We start from the raw sequence: 22,609 nt of genomic DNA on the forward strand, positions 1-22,609 counted from the left end.
ACACGAAAATATGTCATATTTTGGTTCCCAAATTCAGAACATGTGGCACAACAGAAGAAAAAACACATGTCAACTCATTGCCTCAAAAAAATGCCTTTAACCACTAGGGTCGTAGGGGCAACGAATCCGGTAATATGTCTTGGGCAAGTACAGCCTGGTGGCGCCCATCCCTCTCCAGGCCAACGAATGTTTCCACCCGATCCCGAACCGGCGACCTTTTGCATGTTAGGTGAATGTGCTAACTACTGCATTACAGACACACTGCAAAGCTGCTGAAATGAAATACTTTTATTGTTTTGTTCCAGAGAGTTTGTTGAAATTGTTTCAGTTAGTAGGTTTTTTTTTTTTAATTACAATTTGTTTTAATGTTTGCCTTAAAAGTAGGGCAATGCCCAAAAAAGTAATGGTATTTTCAAAAATTAGAATGGTTCCCTACAAAAATAAATAATCAGTTCTATTATGTTCTCATTATTGAGAATAATCGACACATATGAGTAAGAGGTCATTATGGTAAATAGTTACGAACAAAGGAGCAAAAATGTAAAATGTCTCCAGAAAGTCTGTGCAGAACAGTATGTATGCCCAGTGAAAATGCAAATAGAAGAGAAGTCAAGCCACATTTGTTTGTACCGCCCTTCATCACAGAGAATATCAAAGGGCTGCACAGGCCCACAGTTCAGACCAGTGTTGGGCACGTACGTTACTATTAAAAAAAAGTAATTAGATATAGTTACTCACTACTTCTACCAAAAAGTAACTGAGTTAGTAACTGAATTAGTCTATCGTAAAAGTTATTAGTTACCAGGGAAAGTAACTATTTCCATTACTTCAAAAAGAAAGTTGTATGTCAAAGAATTTGATTTTTTTGAGGAAATACGAAAAACAGTTGATGACGTATTTGACCTGAGTTTACTTGAAGAGATGGGAATTCCAACTGTTTTTAGAGTATTTTTTTGGGGCTTGGCTTACTGAAAAGTGTCGTCTCTTTAGGTTGTTTTTGTTGCTTTAATCATTACATTACCAATTATTATGTAACATTTTGCACATGGTGGCCCTAAAAGGGGGGAATAAAGAAAAAAAACGACAAAAATGGAAAAAAGAAACAAAGGGGAAAATGCAATAACAAAAGGAAAAAGATAAAAATAAAAAACTGAAACTTTACCTTTTTTAATATAAACACATTAACGCTAAAAAAACACAAATATTCATAAATCCACTACAAAAAATACTAAACAATTTTAGCCTTTTATGCTCAAAAATGTTTAAGTCCTCAACACAGAGAAAAATGCATGTTGACCAATCATAAGAGGAAAAATTAGACATCTCGGATGGAACCAGCTGTGGGGAGCAGGGTCCATTTGTTCACTTTTTTCGGTATATAATTAAATATTGTGCTCGTAATCGTTACCCAACTATTTTATAGTCGCTATATTGAATGGTCACGTGATATGATATTGGTTTGGTTTGTTTATCCCTTTCGAGAGCCTTCTCCATTCGGGCCCTGATGTTGTGGAATACTCTGCCCCGTGAGATTCCATTTGCAACCTCAGTGGAACTGTTTAAATCTAGGCTTAAAACACACTTCTATTCTATAGCTTGCGAATGATCTATAGTTCCTGTTGACGATATCTGTGTATTACTTGTTGTTACAATATCCATTACAGCCTGGTCATCCAGGAAGAAGTTACCTCATGTACTGTCCCTACTCAAGGTTTCTTTGTTTTTCTAATGTTGAGGTTTTTGAGTTTTTCCTTGCTCTCATGAAGTTTTTAGATCAGGGGATGGTGTAATAATAGTCTGTGGTTTGCAATAATCTTTGGTCTGTGCAGCCCTGACTTGACTTGACGTAACCACTAGGGTTGTAGGGGCACCATTTCCTGTGATGTGTCTTAGAGCAAGTACAGCCTGGTAGCACCCATCCCTATCAATGGCGACAAATGTTTCCAACCAGTCTTGAAACGGCAAGAGTGCCTAGCTGCAGGCTGCACTGTCCCGGACCAATTACACCTTCAGTGTCAGTCCCGGATATCACACGATAAATTCCAGAAGCGCCTTTTCTCATTAGCACAGGAAATCAGGTGATATGTTCAGATATTACGAAATAAAAAAATCATGAGGGCACCTTCCTTGAGGTCAAGTCATGTTTATTTTTACAGCCCTCAATCAGAGAAAGTCTCAATGAGCTGTACAGACTACCATTACACCATCCCGTTTTGTAACCATACAACACATACATACCATACACACATTAAGGGACGACCTTGGTCTTGTGAACAGATGGTAAATCCCAAGGACGAAAATTAATTCCTCCAAGACTTTTAAATATGCAATTAAAAATTTAATACCAGAACAAATTATTATTGGTCATCCATGTTTGAATCCATTTTATTTCTAGAGTTCCATTGAAGCAGTCAAAATCTACTGCTTTCAGGCCACCCTCACCTATTTTTTGACAATGTGACTATTTTCATGTAATGCGGTTTGTTTCTCCAAATAAAGTTAAAGTGCATTTAGTTCATATTTTTGATGATATTGTTTGGAATTGCTTGAGAGTATGCTGGGTAGATACATCTAGATAAACTTTCCATTTTAGTGTAAAAACAAGCTGTCTTTACACCTTTCACATTAGTAAATATTCAAAATGCTGTATTGCTTTGTTGACCAATTTTGAATCCATTCATTTCCCACACTGTTTATCCTCACTAGGGTTGCTGGGGTGCTGATGCCTACCAATTTTGAAACAAATCCAGACAAATTGGAACAAATGTTCGCAATACACAATGTTGTGGGTCTGATTGCCTTGTGTTTAACATCCGTGATAAAAGCCTTAGTCAATCATTAGGTAACAATTTGAGAAACAGTCGTTTAGCCGTTTGCACATCACACCAGTGTTAAAATCTTCCCAACCCCCACCCCAATCCTGCTCACTTTATCAAATTTGGCCCGTCTGAAATCATCAAATCACCCATGATAGTTTCAAACACCAAAATCCCGCGTTTGTTCTCTCACCTGGTCCACATGTGTAATATCTACGGTTGCAGTCTGATCAGGGATATTCAGTTGGTCCTCGTCTTTGGTGCTAGGGGCTTCCGTGGGTAGACCCCCCTGGTCAGCAGAACTATGCGACATTAGCTTAACCTGGAAGACACAAACGCACAACCAAACGTCAAACTGAACTATTGTTGGTACACAAGAAGCAATTTACATTGAGATCAGCATCATTGGATCACCACTAAATTAGAATTAATGACACAGACATAACATTGACTCATAAAATTGTAGCTGCGACCGATCATAGCTGCCCATGTACACATTTAGCAGTCAAAACATGTTCATAAAACGTTATTAGTCCACCGTCACAACTTTGAGGCACGATGTTTGTTTACATGCTAGCTTGGTAAAGGTTGCGTGACAGACAGTAGGGTTTACGAGTCTCGTATTCTGTTTGTATCCCCGTTTCCCCTCTCATTTACTACTTTATTAAAAGAGACTAACACTCACCGAAACCCCTACAGAATGAACGTCTTTGTTATTTCGCTAACCCCGACAATCAGGGTTAGTTATTAGCCAAGGAAGGTCTCCTGTCAAATGGTGCTACCTTCAAATACTCTCGGAAATTTTAAAACCTTCGTGTGCATTTCTTATGTAAAACTACATGTTAGCGTGTATTTGTAAAATACATATTAAGATTAACAGTCACGTATTTGGTGTGTTCTATATAGCCACATAATGTTATCAGAACCCTGCACAACCACGAAAGTATAGTAGATGGTTCTTTACCGAAGAGTATTCAAAGGCAGCATAACACCGCCCCCAAACGAAATGTTTACGTCACGAATGTACAGGTTTTCTTGAGTCCACGGTAAGCATAATGCGGTATAAGCAGAAAATTAAAATAAGTATAACTATCCCTTATAGCAGCTTTCATTCTTAATTATTTTACTGCCTGAACATTAATTGCATATTCAGGGTATAGAAGTACATTTACGCTTCACCCGTCTGGTTTATCTGAAGTTACTCTGATGTAAAGTTTAGGCCTATGTTTGTCATTATGGGTCATATTAGAACGAAGTCAGTCTTTCAATGTATTAGGTTCAAAATTATCATGGGCTCAATAATTCGTGAGTAACCACATTGAACAGACGCGCCCATATGTGAAAGCGAAGAGTAACTAATTACGAGCAGTTTCATTCTAATAACTCCAAATAAATGATTCATGTGTTGACTGCAGTCTAACCAGCAAAAATCAGTTTGCAAATTCCCTTCAGGGTTTGTAGGGAGTTAAACATACCAGGGTAGGAAAGTGAACAGCTAGGAGGCATAGACACACCCAAACTGGCCTACACGTTGTGGGAGACACGCAGAGTAGACTGACTGAGAGTGTGGAGCAAGAAGAGGGTGGGGCCTTTTTTAATACACAGTGAGAACAGATAAGTTGAGTTTGCAGTACGGTAGGAGCAGGAGTCAGAGTCCTACATTTACTTACATTCTGCTGTTCTCTCAATTCGTCCAGGCTGTTGCACAATATCAGAGAAACTTTTTTATCAACTTGAAGCAAGACTGTAGCCGTTTTCAGCAACCACAACCCCAGAAGAATAAAGCAAACAGCGCGTCGACATGAAGGACAAAGTGAGGAAAGGGTCAGGAGGAAAAGCTCAAGCCAAGACGAATGGTGATAAACTGTTTTCCTATGTTTTCCTTCTTTTTCTTCGGTGCCTCTTCGTTGGAAAGTAAGAGGGGTGGGACATTTAACATGCTTCTGCTGCTATAAGCACATTTGGACGTTTATTTGCAGAGTGAGGTGGGATTGATATTCAGGGATACGTAAAGTTGTGCTCATTCGTGTACAACTTACCTTTGGCACTCCTCCCGAGACAGGACAAAGTGGTTACAGTGTGCTGGCCTGTTTGGAAGTGAAAGTGCCTTTAGGGCTTTTCTACACTTTTTGATTGCATAGGGATCATTTTCTACTACTAAAATCACCAAATTGTCAACATGCGACATCTATTGAAATTTGGGTTCATACACTTTTTTTTTAGCATGAGAAAATAACTTAAAACGAAGTATAAAGGTTTCTGCAGTAGTAAAGAGGTTGAAGGCTGAATGCCAAAAAAGAGGAGGAAACTTCCTCCAACCAATTGTGAAGGCAGAAGCTGCTCTTTGGGTGCTTTCCAGTGGTGGACTCCCACGCTGACAGCAAGGCTTTTATTGTAGAACGGCCACATTCCTCCTAAATGTGTGTGTAGTACTTAGTGAAGGTGTAGTAAGATACACATGCGTGTATGCTTCGCTGCAGAGTAAAGGCTGTGTTAGTTTTTAACACCTTGCAGTCTCCACATGCCAAGGCTGGGTGTGGTTATCACTTCTACCCGAGATGACATTAAGACTGATAGACAAATTCAACAGGTTTAGTCACAATGTAGGTTATGCATGCTAGGTCCTGCTCCCCACTGTGTGTTTAGGGGCTATCCATACGTGTCTCCTGAAAGACGCACCCTTTTCCCATAATCTTGAATTCACTTGGGGCGGCAGTGGCTCAGGAGGTAGAGCGCTCGTCTTGGGATCAAGAGATCGCAGTTCGAATCCCGGCTCCTCCGTGTTAGATGTCGAAGTGTCCTTGGGTAAGACACTGAACCCCTAATACCCCCAATAAGCAGGTTAGCGCCTTACATGGCTGCACGGCCGCTATTGGGAAATGTGAAGCACAATGTAAAGCGCTTTGGGAAGTCTTGACTTGAAAAGCGCTATATAAATGCAGATCATTTCATTTCATTTCACTTTCACCTTTTAGTGTACTAGTGCTTTGTGCGAGAAGTGTCAATCATATTTACTACTCATTCATGTGTCAATTGGTTTTAGGTCAGCAGTTCTCAAGCTCTCAAAAATATTTCTTATTTGAAGTAGGAATTCCTCTAAAATGATCAACATTATTTTCAGTACTGTACGAGACTAGTAATTATTAGTGTTCAATTGTTATTGTCTGTCACTTTGTCAGATGATGCAACATTTCAGAGTAATTAAAAAAACTGTTCTTCAACATAGGATGTGTAAAGGTGCTTAAATGATTTAATGTACTGCACCAAATTGGTTATTAATTATATTTAAACTTCTGAAAATACCGGTAAATTCCGGGCTATAGAGCGCATCTGATTATAAGCCGCACCCAGTACATTTTGATGGAAAAATCTATTTTGTACATGCACAAGCCACATTGAAATATGAGATATTTACAAAGTAAGAATTGACACTAAAATAATTTCAATAATACATGGTACCCCATTGGGGGCTGTGGTGTTCTCATTGGCAGATTGTGCATTTAGTGGTGGAGGCCTTTCTAGGACCAAAAAATAGTTCGGCGCCCCACTATTTGTGAAGCACTGGTTTATTATAGTTGGGCAGCACGGTGGGGCAGTGGTTAGCGCGTGTGCGTCACAGTTCTTAGGTCGTGAGATCAAACCCCCTGTGTGGAGTTTGCATGTTCTCCCCGTGCTTGCGTGGGTGTTCTCCGGGCACTCCGGTTTCCTCTCACATTCCAAAAACATGCTTGTCAGGTTGATTGGCCGGTCTAAATTGTGCCTGGGAGTGAATGAGTTGTCCGTCCCTGTGTGCCCTGCGATTGGCTGGCAACCAGTTCAGGGTGTCCCTTGCCCACTGCCCGATGATTGCTGGGATGGGCTCCAGCACCCCCGCGACCCTACTGAGGATAAGCGGTGCAGCTAATGAGATGAGATGAGATTAACTACCTTAATACCTTAATGTTCCAACGGCCCGTCGGACGGGCTACTTGACTTTTGATAAGAAAATATGTGTCTGTACAATGTCAACAGTAACTGAAATATGCCACATATCATTGGAAAGCTTAAACTCTTGGGAATTAATATATGAATTTAAAAAATGCTCATTAAAGAATGATCACGATCGGTCTATACAAGATACCCGAAAACTATAAAGTCGGCGTAACTCCCCATTAAGTCCCATGGCCGTCTTCAGTTTCTTTGGATGTCTGCGAAACTGGCTTTGTTACAATACAATACATGGAACCCAATCGTGTAAAATATTTACTCCAATACACACAATAATGCCGACGGATACATAGAAATACGCCTACAACATTTCAGCTTCGTTGGACGTTACTTCCTGTAATGCGCTGGTTTCGCCACATTATTTCCGTTAACAAATAAACAGACTCGTAAAATCATCCCAATTTTGATTCAATACCGTAGTTTTGTTTTCTAATACTGTACAGTGTTTCTCAACAATTGTACAATGGCACACTTGTGTTCTTTTAGACATTGACTGGTTGTGCCACAGGAAATTGAACGCTTGGCTTTTAAAACCTTTTTTTGCTTATTTTACTGGAAAAACAAGTTAAAATATATCGTAAAAAACAGGTTTCACAGGCAGATCATCTGACTGAATTTTAAACATATTTTCTTCGTCTTTTACTGAGAAAAAAATCTAATTAAAATCTAGTAAAACTAGGGAAAGGTTGAAAAAAAAAACCTTTACTGTTACTAAAATGATTAATCGTACTACGTGCTTAGTCATGGCTGCACAATAAGGAAATTTATTCAACACACTTTGAAGTGAAGAACAAAGTGTATGCACTTCTAAAATTTACTTTTATCTCTACAATGATAAACTTAAAATTCTTCAAGTGATAACATACAAATGAAAACTAGATTATTATAAATCCTAGCAATAATTTACATTTTTTTTATTGCCACTTCAACAGTTTCAGTTATTTGATTTAATTTTCTGTGGTCAATCATGTCAAAAAGGTCAAATTACTCCACGTAAACCACAGAATTTACAGTTTACTGACTTTTTCCACCAAACAGATGTTATCAATGTTCTGCTTGGGAAAGATGCTCTTCCTATCAAACAAGATGACGACTCATTCCCAGTCAAGATCCAGGGAGCAGGAGTTGAGCCTTTTGAGTTTCAGGTACTTAACAACAGTTGTGGTATTTAATTTTACAATTTAACCACTGTGCCCGATTCGTGGAACTTTTTTAATCAAATTGTTTGTAGAGTGCATTTGCTGGTACAGATCCTCCCCTACTTACAACCATTTGACTTACGCAAAACGGTAGATACGAACATTTTTTTTCGGGATGTGGAAAAATATCCGGACATTGCTTTAAATTGGATTTTGTATCGTGTGCACCTTTTTCTGAGTAGAGGACAGTACTGTAGTGCTTCTTTCAGCCGCATGGTGCTGTGAGAGGTCACCCGGCATCCACCCAAAAAAGAAATCCGTCTTTTACTTCCTGGTTTATGTGTAATCATAACAACGCGTACTGTATCGCTAGCGCGCTAAGAACTTTGATGTTTTTATTGTTTAATATCTTGTGCATCCTTTCAACATGGTTGGTGTAAAGCAGGGGTGTCAAACTCATTTTAACTCGGGGGCCACACGATAGAACAAATATTATGTCGGGGGCCGGACTAGTAGATTAAAGAGAAAGAAAAAGAGATAAAGAAATAAGAGAAAGAGGGAGGGAAAAGGAGAGAGGGCTGGACAAATAAATAAAAAGAGAGAGAGGAAGAGAGCGTGAGAAGCAAAAGATAAAGTTGTAAGAAAGGGGGAGGAAGAAAGAAATCCAAAGAGAAATAGAAAGACAGAAGGAGAGAAAAGAGAAGGGTATGAAGAGAGAAAGAGAAGTGAGAGAAAAGGAAAAAAGGAGGTTTGATCAAAAGATGTTAAAAGACACAGAGAGAGAAAGATACAAAGAGCAACAAAGGAAGAGAAAAAGAGAGACACAGAGAGTGAAAGAGATGGAGACCGAGTGGGAGAAAAAGGGTGGAAAAGAAAGAGAGAGAGAGAGAGATAAATAAATACAAGTACAGTGTCTTTGTGAGAGCCACCTGGCTTTGGCAACATCAAGTTCACATATTTCAACCTGCCACTTTGTTTTTCTCTTGCGCTTCTCTGAGTGTTGTCTCGCGGGCCGGATTCAATCCCTCAGCGGGCCTGATCTGGCCCACGGGCCGCCCTTTTGACACCTGTGGTGTAAAGTGTAAAGAAGAGGCCATCTTATTTTTTTAAAAGGAAAGTGGAATAAGAAAGCTTGATGGGGTTCAAAAAAATGATCGGAACGCTTTTTTTCGGCCACTTTTTACCACTGAGGAGGACCTCTTGAACCACATCTCCCAAAAGTTAAAACTCACTTTATTTATCTTTGTAGAACATATTATTTTATGAAATGTTTATTTTTTTTAGTACAAAACAATACAGGTCACTTATACCAGCCTTACTCATACTTGTATAAACATTAAGCATACAAAATGTAGCCCTGAAGCAACTTATGAACCAAATTAACTTGCGAATGATCGTCCAGAACCTAATTCGTTCGTAGGTCGGGCAGCGTCTGTATTTCTAGTGGTGTGGGTTTATACTGTAAGAGTGTATATATTAAGTGTGTGACTATACATTAATGGCTTATTTCTTGTGCAAAGCTGCGTGGATTTTGGCTTGTCCAAGATGCGCTAACAACTCTATTCTTGAGGGATGAGGTCGCTCCGCGCTCCAACTTGTCCCTGGCTTTCGCTGGTACCACTCTCGACACCAATGCAGGATTGCAAACTATCAAAGGACTTAAACCTGGAGCCATCCTGCGACTGGTTGAGGGTACAGTACCATTGTTTGTTATTTATTCTTACTCAACAGATTTTATTTGCGAATAATATGGTCAGATTGGTGACTTTGTGTTTCTTTTTGTTAAGAGAATCCCTTAGATTGTGACTGGATTAGAGTTTGGTGAATGTATTCTAAACTGACATTTTAAATGCTACCTAAAATAACTGATAACGTGCATCCACTTTGTAGAAAATGTGCTTGTAAGGCACTTAGTTTTAATTCGCACACAAATGTTTACTAAGCTCTACAGCGCTAGTCTGTTTTGTAAAGTTTAATGTGGCTTTTACATGTCTTTCTAGAGCCTTTCACTGCTCGTTCTGCAAGGCACCATTTGGCTAGGGTCCTAGAGCTGCTGCGGGTATCTGGACCCCAAGACGCATTGAGAGAAGGACGTTCACCGAGTTTACTGGAAACACTTACGCATGCACAGGCATCAGGTGGGCACTTATACTTTACTGACTCTGATCCTTGAAGTGACACACCTGTAAAACAATATTGTTATTTCAGAAACAAGCGTTCCAAATGGGAAAAGCCTGAAACGCTCTGCAAGCAATCCTAAATCCGAAGCAGCCACCAATGATTGCACACCACCTGATTACCTCATGCCTGGTTCCCCTGAAAGACCAATCAATGCCCTACTGCCGCACAGCTCTCAGCCACAGGTGAACGTGATACCAAAAACTTAAAATATGATTGCAACATTCACATCACTCATTAACCTATCTACTGTTTTCGTTATCAGGTTCCAAACTACCTTCGGGACTTGTCCCTTAGCTCTTGGGACCCTCCTCCAGGTCACAGGAAGCTGCAGGGAGACTTTTTGTACATTACTGTGGTAACGATGGAGGGACAAAGTTGTGACATCACATCCTGTCCAAAAGGTTTCTTTGTTAACAGGTAAAAATTCAAAATCATTTTCAGCGTTAAATATCCTGGATCTTTTTACCAACCCTTGTCTTCATTCATCTTAGATCCACACGTGAAACATTTGATCCTCGCCCTTCTCAATCCTCACCACCATTCCACTGCTTCACTGAGTTACTCTGTCACATTAGCCCTGCCTTCAAACAAGCTTTTACTAAAAACAGGTACAGTGACAATTGATCTGAAAATAGAAATGTATGCTGAATTTTGATTTTTTTGCTGAAATCGGTAGTGTGTGAAGTCTGATGAATAATACAGGCAATAGCATGGCCTATTTGAAAACAAAAGAGGTAAAAACGGCGGGATTATAGTGAAGTCACATTTATTTGTATAGGCCTTGATCACAAAAAGTCTTGTAAATTTCATATGTTGTTTGAAGAAAAGATAAGACAGGGCTTTATTTCATTTTATTTTTATTTTAACAACACGTTTAAACTTACGGGGGTTCGTTTTTAATCTTACAATCTAATAGAGTAAATCTGTAAAACGCAGCAGAGGGGGTGGTTCCATTGGTTGCTCTCTGTCCAAGTCTGGAAGACATTGTTGGCCTACAATACAGTGCAAGGCTAACAACATTATAAATGACCCCTCTATTTATCCTTTTGTTATTTTCAGTCTTTTAAGTCTTTATTACATGTTTATCCTGGTGCCACATTTAACCTTGCTGTAAACAATGTTTCACTATGTTGTTTCACATTTTTGTTATACTTGAACCTCTAACTCTGTTTCTTGTCTCACCACTCAACAAAGTTTTATGGAAGTAATTAACTTGCATACACTCCCCAGAATGCAATCTTAGGATGAATAAATTGTAACCATCAAAGTGAAGTCAACTTATCAGATAATCTGTATTGAGAACCTTCCCTTGATTTTAAGGAATCAGATGTCTCAAGTGGACATGATGCCTACGCCTTATCAAACCCTGTGCTGGCTAGGTCCCCCATGTGCAACCCGCACTCACAAAAACACCTTCAGCAGGCTGGGGATGGATGATCAACCAGCAAACCAGGTTTTTTTTTTCAACATTGTCTGTTATTCTTTTTTTTAACATATTAAGACAATTGATACGGAAGACATCTCGTTTAGGCTCCAGACTGGAATGAGGAGCTGCAAGCAGCCCGAGATCGTTCACAAACAAGCCTTGAGGAGAGACTGGAACGTGAGCGAGCTCTCCTGCAGGTAACCTCGAAACATAAAATCAGATGCAGTTATTGTGGTATCAGACATGTCTTTATTCATATATGTGCATTGTTTTCCCAGGTCAATACCACATTTGTGAAGACTGTGTCCCAGGGGGCAGAGACCATAGTTGAAGGCTTGGTTGAGCCGGTCAATGGTAACCCCGAGGATCCAGCTTTCCTTTTCGGTGGCCTGTTCATGAGCCAGGGGGCAGCTAGTGCGGTGTTTGGCGGGGAAAGGGGCCGCAGGTAAGAACACAAAGCTTCAAATTGTGGTAAAACTTTGTCATTCATAAGGGATTTTATTCAAGATATTATTTTCGTTTTATAACAGGGCTGCTCAGAGACTAGAGCTCAAAGCAGTGCAAGCCTACAGTGATCTGCCAGGACTCCAGGCCTTGCACACTCTACCTACCGCCATCGTAGACTACAGAGGTGTGCGGCTGTCAGCCCAAGGTTTAGCACCTGGTTTGGAAGGCACAGAACAGGAGGAGGGAAACCCTCCTGTCTCACGGTACATCATATTTAAATCTGCATCAGTATGTTTTTTAAACACACCAACAACTTGGGCTCATTACGGTGTATTTCTTTGTTTACTGGCTATATGTTCTCATAGTTCTAATCAGTAATGTATGTTTTAAATTAAAGTACCAATATTTGGGTTTCTGCAACATTGCCGCCTTTTTAATCTTTGTAAAAGAACCAAATTGAGTATTGCGAAAGTAACTTGACACATTAGAAAAGGGGTGAAAATAAGAAAAATATCAAGAGTATAATTTATTGAAATTAAAATAGACTCATTAAAGGATAAATAAAATTAGACATATACATGTAAACATATATATTATTTACATACAAAACAAAATACCTGCTGGCAATTGGTTGGCAACTAGTCCAGGTTGTTCCAATCCAAGTTAGGATAAGTGGTTTAAAATTAAAGGAACAAAATCAAAAAAACAAAATAAAATGACACTTTCTAACCAAAGCTAAATCTGGAGATTAATACTAAAAGAATTAATGATTGTTTCCCCAATGAAAGTTTTTAAGCTTTGGTAGAGGCATCCTGCTCTATTTTTGTCAAATCCATTAATTAACTTTTCTTGTAGGGGTTTGCTCTATGGCGTGAATGCTGGATTGCAAGAGTCTCCCCATCGCAGACGTATCTTGGAACTACTGGCTCACTCAGCCAAAGCTCTTTCTCTCCAGCGACATGTTGTCTTAGCACCCAACGGACATAAAGTACCACTGTTTACATCAGTGGACGCACAAGGACTGCTGGGGGCTGACGGGAGGTTCTATGTATTGGATGTGTTTAGGACTTTCCCAGCTGATGCCAACTACTCTCCAGATATCAATATTGAGGCAATAAGTGGAGAAGAGAAACCAAAAGAAAGTTGCAATGAAGCTGAGAAGAAGAGCAAGAATGTACCCAAAGGCTGGCCCCTGAAATATCAGAAGGAGTTTGGCTTTCCCCTAAGATTTCCCCACAGCCTGTGCAGGCTTAGGCCAGAATTAGTACGGAAATTTATCCAACACAAGTGAGTCCACCCTGATTTAATGAAGAACTTTTTTCTGTCTTCACATAAAATTGAACTGTTGTATTTATTTTAGACACGACCAATTCACACAGATTGTCAGGGATAAATTGGATGACAATGGAGGCTTTGAAGAATGCGCAACAGCTCGTAAGACTTTTTACCAGTAAAAACACAGCCACAAATGCTCAAATGTTGACAATTAAGAGAGTTTGGTTTCCAGGTGATTCTCGAGCTGCTGAGGCAATACGGGCTGCCTGTAAAGAAGTGGGCTCCCTCAGCGAAATCATCTTTGAGATGCGATTTTGCCCAAACGTCTTATCTCCAGGTGAAAAGAGAGGCTATTTAAAATAATAATAATAATAATAATCACTACATCAGTATCCCATCTCATTGTTTTCATGTTTTGTGCATTCAGGAGTATCATTTCCCACTAGTGAAAGCGAATCAGTACAAATACATGAAAAGTTACTACGTGAAGCTGCAGCTTTCATCATCACTCATCAGATACCAGCCTTTGTATGTGCATCCATTGTTGTAAATTTACTTTGTATGGATTCACTAGATAGGTAGTCACCTGGTTAAATTGCAAGGAAGATGCTACAAATTTGCTCATGTGCAGGTGGAGTTTTGTTTACAAAGCAATGAGGTCCCAATGGATGGAGCCTCACTTAAGCAAGCGCTACATGAAATGGGTATCAACCTACGCTACCTGGGCTACGTTATGAAAACGATCAACAAGTCAAAACACAAGGAGCGCCTCAGGCATTTAACTGTGTGTTTTTGTTAATAAAATTCAAAACAAACTTAATTAGCCAAGCTTTTTCAAGACATTTGATGGAATTTCTTTGTTTTCACCAGAGAATAGTCATGAGTGAAATATTATTGCGCTCAACAAGGAGAATGTTCAACAGTTTCCTCCAGGTACTTTTAATCACTCCAATTTAGCTTTTTTATAACCATTATTTGAAATTGGTGTGATATTTAAATCTAATCCTTACAGGGGGTGGACATGCCTTGTCTGGCCACAGCGGTCAGTCATTTCCTCTGCTGCCTGTTTGTCCCTCACTTCACAGCCCTCACATTGGGAGAAGAGACAAAAAAGAAGTCGAGGCGCCGCGGGAGAGGGCCAGGGGCCACCGAAAGTACACCCTGGAGTACGCTCACTGCAGTCGAGCTGTGGAACCAGGTCTGTCAGGATGCTGTTGAAACATACAACCTCACTGACGGTTTTGGGTAAGCCATGTTTGTTCTTGCACTGTTTGTTTTTAAGGGTTGTTGAAGTTGCAACAACTGCCATTTTTCTTTTTGACAGTTCTAGTCTGACCCAACTGGTTGAACGCCACAAGCTTCAGAAGATCTCTTTGCTTAGAGAGTTTTGTTTAAAGACTGGAGTACAGGTATTAAAAAGCGCATTGAGGGATACTCAAGCCCAGTTTGTTCTTGTTTTATTGTGATTACTGTTAATAATAAATAAGTACGAATTGATTTTTGGACCTAATTGCTATATATCAGTGGTCCCCAACCTTTTCTGTGACTAAGATAAGTTTAATGTCTACCAATATTCTTGCAGGCAAGCTCAATGATAACACCAGTTTACTACTGGTGTTATTATTACATAATAATCAAAATTTGCATAAATCCACTGTTAAATCACTAGACCATAAGAGTTTTGATGACATAAGATCGGGCATTCGATTTTATTTTATCACAGTACCAGAAAAGAATGTTGGCGTTGTCCCGAAAAAAAAAAGTAAACACCAATGGAATGACGAGGGAAACAACTCTTTGGTGTATTTGATGAGGAATTGAACTTTAACTATAAGTAGTGATGTAGATGACATAGGAAAAGGCATTCGATTTCATATTATCATAACACTATTTTTACTCACGATAGTAGTTGTTAGAAAAATTGAGAAAACAAAGTCGTAGGGCTGTCACATTTAGAAATTTCACACAAATAATCACGAATGCCAAATACATAATCAATTTTTCTTTCCTCGCTGCATTACATAGTTTTACCTGGTTATATCAGTATCAGAAATTATTTTCCCCCCATTTTATTAACACTCCACTTATTGAAACATGAATATTTTGTTTGTTTGTTTGTACATGATTCAATTGTTTGTTTGTTTGTACATGATTCAAATTGAATCTTTTCTTCCGGCGCCGTCACGAATGGCAGCCACTCCAGCAGCTCCAGTGTTATTTTCGATTGTTCTCGATTGTTCTCAGCTCAGGGATGCTGCTGGAAATGTGAATTTCCCTTCGGGGATGAACAAAGTATCTATCTATCTATCTATCTATCTATCTATCTATCTATCTATCTATCTATCTACATGCTTCTAGGATAATATGAGCTGAATATTGCATATACTGTACTGTACACCTTGACAAAGAAGAGAAGCTTAATAGTCAAGTAATAACTTAACAATCTGTTCTTTTTATTAAAAAAAACTGCAACAATGCAGGATATCAGCCTGTTAGGTTAAAACCTTTTTAGGAACAATGCACCGTGAGGTAACAGGTCGTAGGGCCTTTGACTCAGCTTTTCAGTGTAAAAGTGCAAAATTGAACAAAGTGCACGGATGAGAAACGATAATCTGATTTCAACACTCACACTTAAAGTAAATACGGCAGCAGAATAGACCTATTTTGCTTTGCTTCACGTTTATAGATTTCATCACATTTTAAGTGAATGCATCTAACTGCAGCAGACAAATGTCCCTTTTGTTTGCTTCAAGCTATTAGGCTTTGAAAACAAAGACTACACAGTAAGAAGAGGTATGTAACTAAATAAACATAGTTTCTCTTTAAAAAAATTAATACAAAAATAAAATCAACAATTGCTCTGTAAACGTAACATCAACTTAAATAAGAATTTGTTCACTTAAAATTGCACAGGGCCAACAAAATTATATCTTTATCTTTGGACTAAAAGATCAGTGTACTCGCTCTGTGTGACAATGATAGTTTTCTCGTTGCTAGAAAATGGAAAAGGACATTTCAAACAGGCAAAATCTATATATATTTGCCCTTTAGGCTTACCCTTTTTGATAAAATGAAAACCAACAAAATAATATGGTCTTTACTGGCATAAATCTCAAATACATGTCCCTGTTTTTTGTCTTTATTCAAAAAAAGAACACCAAGGGAAATAACTCTTTGGTGTATCTGACGATGAGTCAGACTTTAATGGATTTCAAATAAATACATTATTTTGTTATTCTGTTCATAATTTACGTTGTCAATAATTTTTTTTTAATCATGGCCCCACATAATTGACAAGGTGGTAGCGTAAATAAAAAATAGTGTGATGATGAGATGAAATTAAATGAATTTTCCTGTTATCTTTATCCTTAGTGGTCTAGTCACTACACTATATTGGTTAGGATTCCGCGCTCTTATCGCTCCAATTCTGTTGCATCAAAAGCTGTGCAAATGCAGTCAGTGATATTTGTCGGCTAATCAATCATTGCTGAAATACTGTAATATACTACCGAAAACCCTCGTGTATAAGACTCATCCAAGACTTTGAGTCATTTTATGGGTTAAAAAAGTGCATTTACATACGGTTTAAGCAACAACATAAAAGGGCAACTTTTCTTCATATGAGGCAACTTTTATTTATTTATGTGCAGCCCAGTACCAAACAACCCATGGGCCCAGTACTAGTCCGCGGCCCTAGAGATTGCTTACCAGTGGTATAGATCATGTAAATATGCTCACACCATTTCTTGAGGATATAGAACTGATTGACCGCTTATCAACTATGCTATGAAATTAAACGATGCTATGAACTGGATATGGAACAATAATACAGAAAAACAAATGAATAACTGTGAAAAAGACAACATTTGACATGATCTTAAATTAAGTTAAAATTAGTGGTTTATTAAAAAAATATTTTTTCTGTGTCTTAACCAGCTGCGATTAAGGGACTACATCTTTGACAGCCATAGTAAAGCTCCCATTGGACCAGATGACATTATCAACATCTTTCCCATCGTCAAACACATTCAGATGCCCACTTCAGATGCTTCCAAGGCATTCCATGCTGCACAAAACTATCTTGAGAAAGGTGAGGCAGCATATCTATTTATGGTCTTGACCTTTAACCTCAAACATGTATATGTTTTTGTACCAATGGCAGGACTATTGGATCCGGCTTATGAACACCTTAAAGATGCGTCGTATTTGTTTGGTAGAGTGTGTGATGATCTCCATCCTGAGGCGTGTTATTGCCACAGCCTTCTGGCTAAGGTGGCATTCCTACTGGGTAAAACTGCTGAGGTAGGCCAAAACATCTCTCACTTTGCACAGTTAAAGGTCACCCTAAAATAGCCAGATGTTGTGCAACATTTTTGTTTCATTTATTGATAACCATGTTAAAAAGATCTACAGACAAGGCTTTATCTTATGCACCTTACTTCAAACATCAGAATTATTATTAGACATCTACAGAGATGTTTAATGAACTGACCACAGGAATCAGTTGTATCTGAGGTGGGAAAAATCAATTTGTGACTCTGCCCTGATATACTGGATAAATTATCACTCAATGTTCATGTTTGGCTCACTCTGGATCAGTGTTTTGGACTGAATGTTCAAGTTTGTAGCAGTGCTTAGCAAACTTACAAAAATGCAGAGGAACAGACAGGAAGACATTTCCACTGGGTCGGAGCAATAGTAATAGTAATCAACTCTATATGTGAAGGAGACATGTTAGATTGTATAAAAAAATGGCATGACTCTCATTTTATAATGGCATTTTCCTGTGATAGCATTACAAATATGCTGTATAATCGTGTGTGTGTTTAATATGTCAAGCATGTTAAGTTGTTGGATAACTTCAAGGAGAAATTTCTTGCAGCAAGATCAAAGAATTTTTGAAAATATTTATTTAAAAAGAATCAATGTTTTTCTTAACTGCTGCCAAAATTAAAGTACTTTAGATAAATTAATTCCAGACAAGTAATGTTTAAATTTACATATAATTTTGAATCAAAGACCCGTATAGCAACCAAATGTTTGAAAACCATAAGTAACACGGGCAAAATATAAATATGGAAAATCTAAATAACTTTATATTTTCAGTCATTTAAATATTCACTTTTAGAAAAATGTATACATAACAGTTTATGAGGAAGTGATAACAAATCCATTAAATATTTACTGGTACTTTCGATTTTGTAGTTTGTTTTGAATAACTCATTGAGGAAAACTACGATTAGGAAATTATGTGATTTAAACATCTACATTTGTATTCTTAATGTTTATCAAATCAAATTAAAATGTATTTGTAAAAAACTTTCCAGCCAAAGAATTGACGCTCGAAGGGTTGTATGAAAACATTCAGTGTACAATAAGAAAATAAAATCCCCAACAGCCCAAAACACCAAATACACTGACTTAATCAACAGTTAAAATAAAACAAAATATATAATAACAATTATGGAAAGGCACAGACTCATCATGACTATACCTTGAATTTATGCAATACTGTACACATGAATTTGTTACATAATACTTTAATTTCAATGACATCGTCGCTAAATTAGCCTTACACTACCACTTAATAACAATTTTAACAGCTGTCTTGGATGTACTTCTAAATACTGTTATTTAATCTACTTCTTTGTTTCTTAGGCTCGTAGTATCCAATTGAGAGCAGTGGTGATCAGCGAGAGGGTCCTTGGGTTCGACCACCCGAACACTATCCAGCAATATGTAAGTTAAACAATTATTTTTGTTTTCACTCATTACTAAAAAAACTAAACTATTAATATAGGGCTGAGTGTAAATTATCTTCTGTATTCCTACAGGCCACAACTACTGTTTTTTTCTTCTAATGTTTCTCTTTGTCCTAGGCTCTTTTGGCTGTATACTTTTGTGCTGGAGGAGAAACCAACCTGGCCCAGAAATGTATGCTGAGAGCACGTCTGCTTCTGCTAACCATCCATGGAGAGGACCACCCATACATTGCTAAGCTGGATGTAGGTTATTTCAAAAAATTGTCTTGACTAAATACTATTGTAAATATTTAAACTTTATTATTGTTGTTAGAGTTGTCTTGGCCTGCTCCTGAGAGGGGACCATGCAGGAAAATACCTAAAAAATGCCCTCAAACTCAATACTTCCTTCTTTGGCTCAACAAGTCTACACACTGCCCTCACGTAAGTTAATTCCATATCCTTTGTGCCTTTGTACACGTTTCTAAACTTGTCACTCTTTTGCTTGCTCTCTTCTGTGCAGCCAGCATCTGTTGTCCCAGTGGCTGTGCAGCAAAGGGGACTACCGAGGTGCTATGAATCACGAAAAAGAGGCCCTATCTGCTTATACATCTTTGGTCAGAGTTATTCACACATACATCACATTTGGAATGACTTGGATATAACGTCACGACTTTCCCCATCCCCCACAGTTTGATGAGGAACACCCTCAGACACGATGCAGCAAAGAGTTTCTATGCACAATAACCAAGCAAGCAGTGCAAATGGAACGGTCTCTCAGACAGGCTGGAACTAATGCTACGGAACAAACAATAGAAGTAAGAAGCAACTTTAGAAAACATTCATGGGAAATGGTCTTTCAAATGTATTGTGCTTTTCTCCAGTGCCTGACCCCAACAAGTGAGACTGTTCTGGAGCAGATTGTTTTAGTCATTGGAATCCGGAAGATTGCTGTCAGGTACATTTGCCGCAATGAAAAAAAGAGACACCATATATTCTGGACCACAAGCCTTTCCTGATTAAAAGCTGCATGTGTTAATTTAAAGAAGAAACTTAACTAACAGCCATTAAAATGAACTCCTTCACATCCATTTCTAAGATTATTTTAAGATGATCTAGGCAACCGGCCAAGGACAAATTCGTGGCGGTTACCCTTGCGCCCATTCGCCTCACGGGAAAAAAAAAGAATAAGCCACATTGTATTGTAAGAGACCGTTTTGAATGAAGGAATAAAACTATTTTTAACATATTAAAACAAAAATAAAATAACATGTCAAAAACAACAATCAATGTGGATGTAACATGTCCGAAAAGGAATAGGAAGAAGCATATGCTTTTCTAAATATAGAAAAAAGTAACGGCTTGTAGTCCAGAATTCACGTACTCTTTTGTCTTTTTTAAAAGATGCACCCGTTTCATGGAGAAAAAAAAAGAGATTTAAAATTAAACATCTCACAAGTAAATGTATAAGCTTGTCACTGTAGTAGATCTATAATCTAATCTATTCGTGATTGTGTTTCTAAAGTGACCGGTTCCAGGAGTTTAAGCAGAAACACAAGGAAATGAAAGCAGCCGTAACAAAAGAGCTAATGAACCAAGCAGCTAAAGACCTGCAGGAAGTTATGAACGGACAACCGTTGGAGCCTGCTCAAAAAACGGGGAGAGGCGGGCAAACCCAAGACAGAGGAAGCCTGAGCATAGAGGAAATTACCAAAGTTCAACAAGTGGAAGAAACATCACTCATCAACGACGGCCCAGCTAACAGTCAGTTGGTTAAAGAGAAATCTGAGTTGGACAGAAGCGAGGCAGATGCCAGCCAAAATGTACTTTTGGATGCTGAAGACAAAATGGTAGCTCAACTTGATGGCGATTCAAGTGCTGCAAATGGAATCGAGGCCACCGAAGAGATGCAGTGTGACCAAGCTAAGGGAAAAAAATCTGAGGAGACTCCAATGAGCCCGAAGAGTAAAGGATCATGGGCAGATGTTGTGTCAAACATGACAGCAGCTGGGGAATCTGGTGTGGAGAGCATATCTGTTAATGGAACAGATTAAGTTTGAAAACATTCCATGTAGAAAAGAGTGTAGCAGCCCACTGTAAAATAAACTGAGATATGAGATTTACCACATGTTCATGCTAGCCAATATTGGTACACTCTAACCCCATTTTTTTATTAACAATAAACGTTTTACCAGGGTGCTTTTCAAAATGATTGAATATTGAGGTAAAGATTGTTTGAAGATGTAGAGTTGTAGTTTGCGAGCAAAAGATGCAGGAGTGGTTCATCTACCTCACAGTTCAAAAGTCTGGACTTGAGTTTTCCCTCCCGTATGAGTTTGTTAAGCAGGTTTTTGTATATTGCCCTCTAGTGGGTTTTCTTCAAACAATACCGAAAGCATGATTATTAGTGTAATTGTACTGAATTTATAACTCTTTTACCCGCTGCCAACATATCCTGGTTTGTCATTATAACAGGTCTTAGCTTGTTCATGATGGGCGGTGCAGGTATAAGCATTTCTTAGACTTGCTCGAATAAACACTTTTTTTTTTTTTTAATCATTCATGGGGGTTGGGTTGGCTATTGGACTGTACTGTTCACTATTTTCATGCTACTCTAACAAATAGAAAAACACCTGTGGGGACGGGCATGACATCAGTCTTTAGAACTCTACCCCTCATTACTAACTGGTTTCAGGTCAATTTACCGGTAATTCCAATGCGGACAAGCAAAGCAACTGTGGATGGATTTAGATAACTTTACTGTAACTTGTTGATAGTCTAAGGAAACTGTGGGGGTCAGATGCATCGACATTTCGTTCTGTATACACGTGTACTAGAATGACAATAAAGTAGATCTGAATCTGAATAAGGTTATAATATTGATTTTCATTTTTCAGGATTCTGAAATTTAAAAAAAAAAATCAAATATATTAAAATTTTGGACTACAATGATTGACTGAGATCTGTTACATGTTTGAGTTAAGAAAAACAAACGTAAAACTGAAATTACCGGTGCCAGCACACATTCTTTTTGTTAACTCCTGTCAAACAAACAAAACAGGTATACTGTACAGTGCAAACCACGCCTATTAGTACAATCCCAAAAATGCCAATCTGTGCCACGTTCAATGAAAATAAACTGCAGATTTTGTATGTATAAGCCACATTGTTTTTCCTGCGCTCTCATTTATTTCGCAAAACTGTTTTCTTTGAAGCAAGATGGCTTGTGTGCTGTTGAAGTATTCCTATTGGTTCTGAAGACTCCTGTTGTAAAACTCTATTATTAATGTTCTAAATGTCTAAATAAAGGTTCCAGCAATGTGGGTCAGTGAAAACAATGTTATTCTAAGTAGAAATGGCTGTTTTGATATGATGACCGAAGGATAGGTTGCTGTTTAAAATAGCTTCAGTTCCAGATAGTAAGAGAAGAAAATGGACTTGGCTAAAATGAGATGAATTCCAATTTAAATGGACAATGTGAATTATTTAGAGCCCCCTGTACTAAAGAAATAACATTGATTTAAAAAATAAGCAAAAATACACAAACTCATATATAGTGTGTGTAATTTATTAAATTACTCATAGGTCAAGAAATTT

At 38.3% G+C, this 22,609-nt stretch overlaps 2 protein-coding genes across 5 annotated transcripts in view; one reads left to right on the top strand and one right to left on the bottom strand.

The window, feature by feature from the left end:
• ddhd2 (DDHD domain containing 2) overlaps window positions 1–4,371 on the bottom strand; it is a 25,946-nt gene extending 21,575 nt beyond the window's left edge. Inside the window, exons 1-2 of one of the 3 annotated variants that reach the window (XM_088335957.1) lie at window positions 4,292–4,371; window positions 3,010–3,138 (exon numbers count right to left, since the gene is read on the bottom strand). In XM_088335957.1, the coding sequence (XP_088192083.1) occupies window positions 3,010–3,129 (120 nt within the window). In that variant the 5' untranslated portion in view covers window positions 3,130–3,138; window positions 4,292–4,371. Of the gene's footprint in view, window positions 1–3,009; window positions 3,139–3,501; window positions 3,742–4,291 lie in introns of those variants that run through there. The other 2 variants (XM_088335956.1, XM_088335958.1) reach the window with 2 other exon arrangements.
• On the top strand, window positions 3,833–22,172 carry LOC148365573 (clustered mitochondria protein homolog). 2 transcript variants are annotated; one of them, XM_088335954.1, is made up of 29 exons: window positions 3,833–3,862; window positions 4,514–4,672; window positions 7,842–7,948; window positions 9,463–9,634; window positions 9,943–10,080; window positions 10,151–10,305; window positions 10,386–10,540; window positions 10,615–10,731; window positions 11,444–11,576; window positions 11,654–11,746; window positions 11,828–11,994; window positions 12,080–12,259; window positions 12,852–13,283; window positions 13,357–13,430; window positions 13,504–13,608; window positions 13,699–13,799; window positions 13,903–14,055; window positions 14,142–14,204; window positions 14,284–14,516; window positions 14,596–14,680; window positions 17,208–17,361; window positions 17,434–17,573; window positions 18,930–19,010; window positions 19,151–19,276; window positions 19,347–19,456; window positions 19,536–19,629; window positions 19,705–19,830; window positions 19,897–19,970; window positions 20,538–22,172. In XM_088335954.1, exons 2-29 carry the CDS (start codon window positions 4,618–4,620, stop codon window positions 21,064–21,066), a joined length of 4,152 nt encoding a protein of 1,383 aa, XP_088192080.1. In that variant the 5' UTR covers window positions 3,833–3,862; window positions 4,514–4,617; the 3' UTR covers window positions 21,067–22,172. The 2 variants fall into 2 exon arrangements, with proteins under 2 accessions (XP_088192080.1, XP_088192081.1); XM_088335955.1 differs by lacking the exon at window positions 3,833–3,862 and adding an exon at window positions 4,330–4,420.
• Window positions 22,173–22,609: the final 437 nt, after the last annotated feature.

The sequence above is a fragment of the Urocampus carinirostris genome, chromosome 5 (assembly GCF_059441175.1).
Source record: "Urocampus carinirostris isolate Australia breed hairy pipefish chromosome 5, RoL_Ucar_1.0, whole genome shotgun sequence".
NCBI lineage: Eukaryota > Metazoa > Chordata > Actinopteri > Syngnathiformes > Syngnathidae > Urocampus > Urocampus carinirostris.

Bases quoted from the DNA above. Each gene is read 5' to 3' on its own strand.
- LOC148365573 (XM_088335954.1), top strand. From the start codon at position 4,618: ATGAAGGACAAAGTGAGGAAAGGGTCAGGAGGAAAAGCTCAAGCCAAG. The intron at 17,362-17,433 runs GTGAGGCAGCAT...TACCAATGGCAG, and splicing joins ACAAAACTATCTTGAGAAAG to GACTATTGGATCCGGCTTAT. The intron at 19,971-20,537 runs GTACATTTGCCG...GTGTTTCTAAAG, and splicing joins ATCCGGAAGATTGCTGTCAG to TGACCGGTTCCAGGAGTTTA.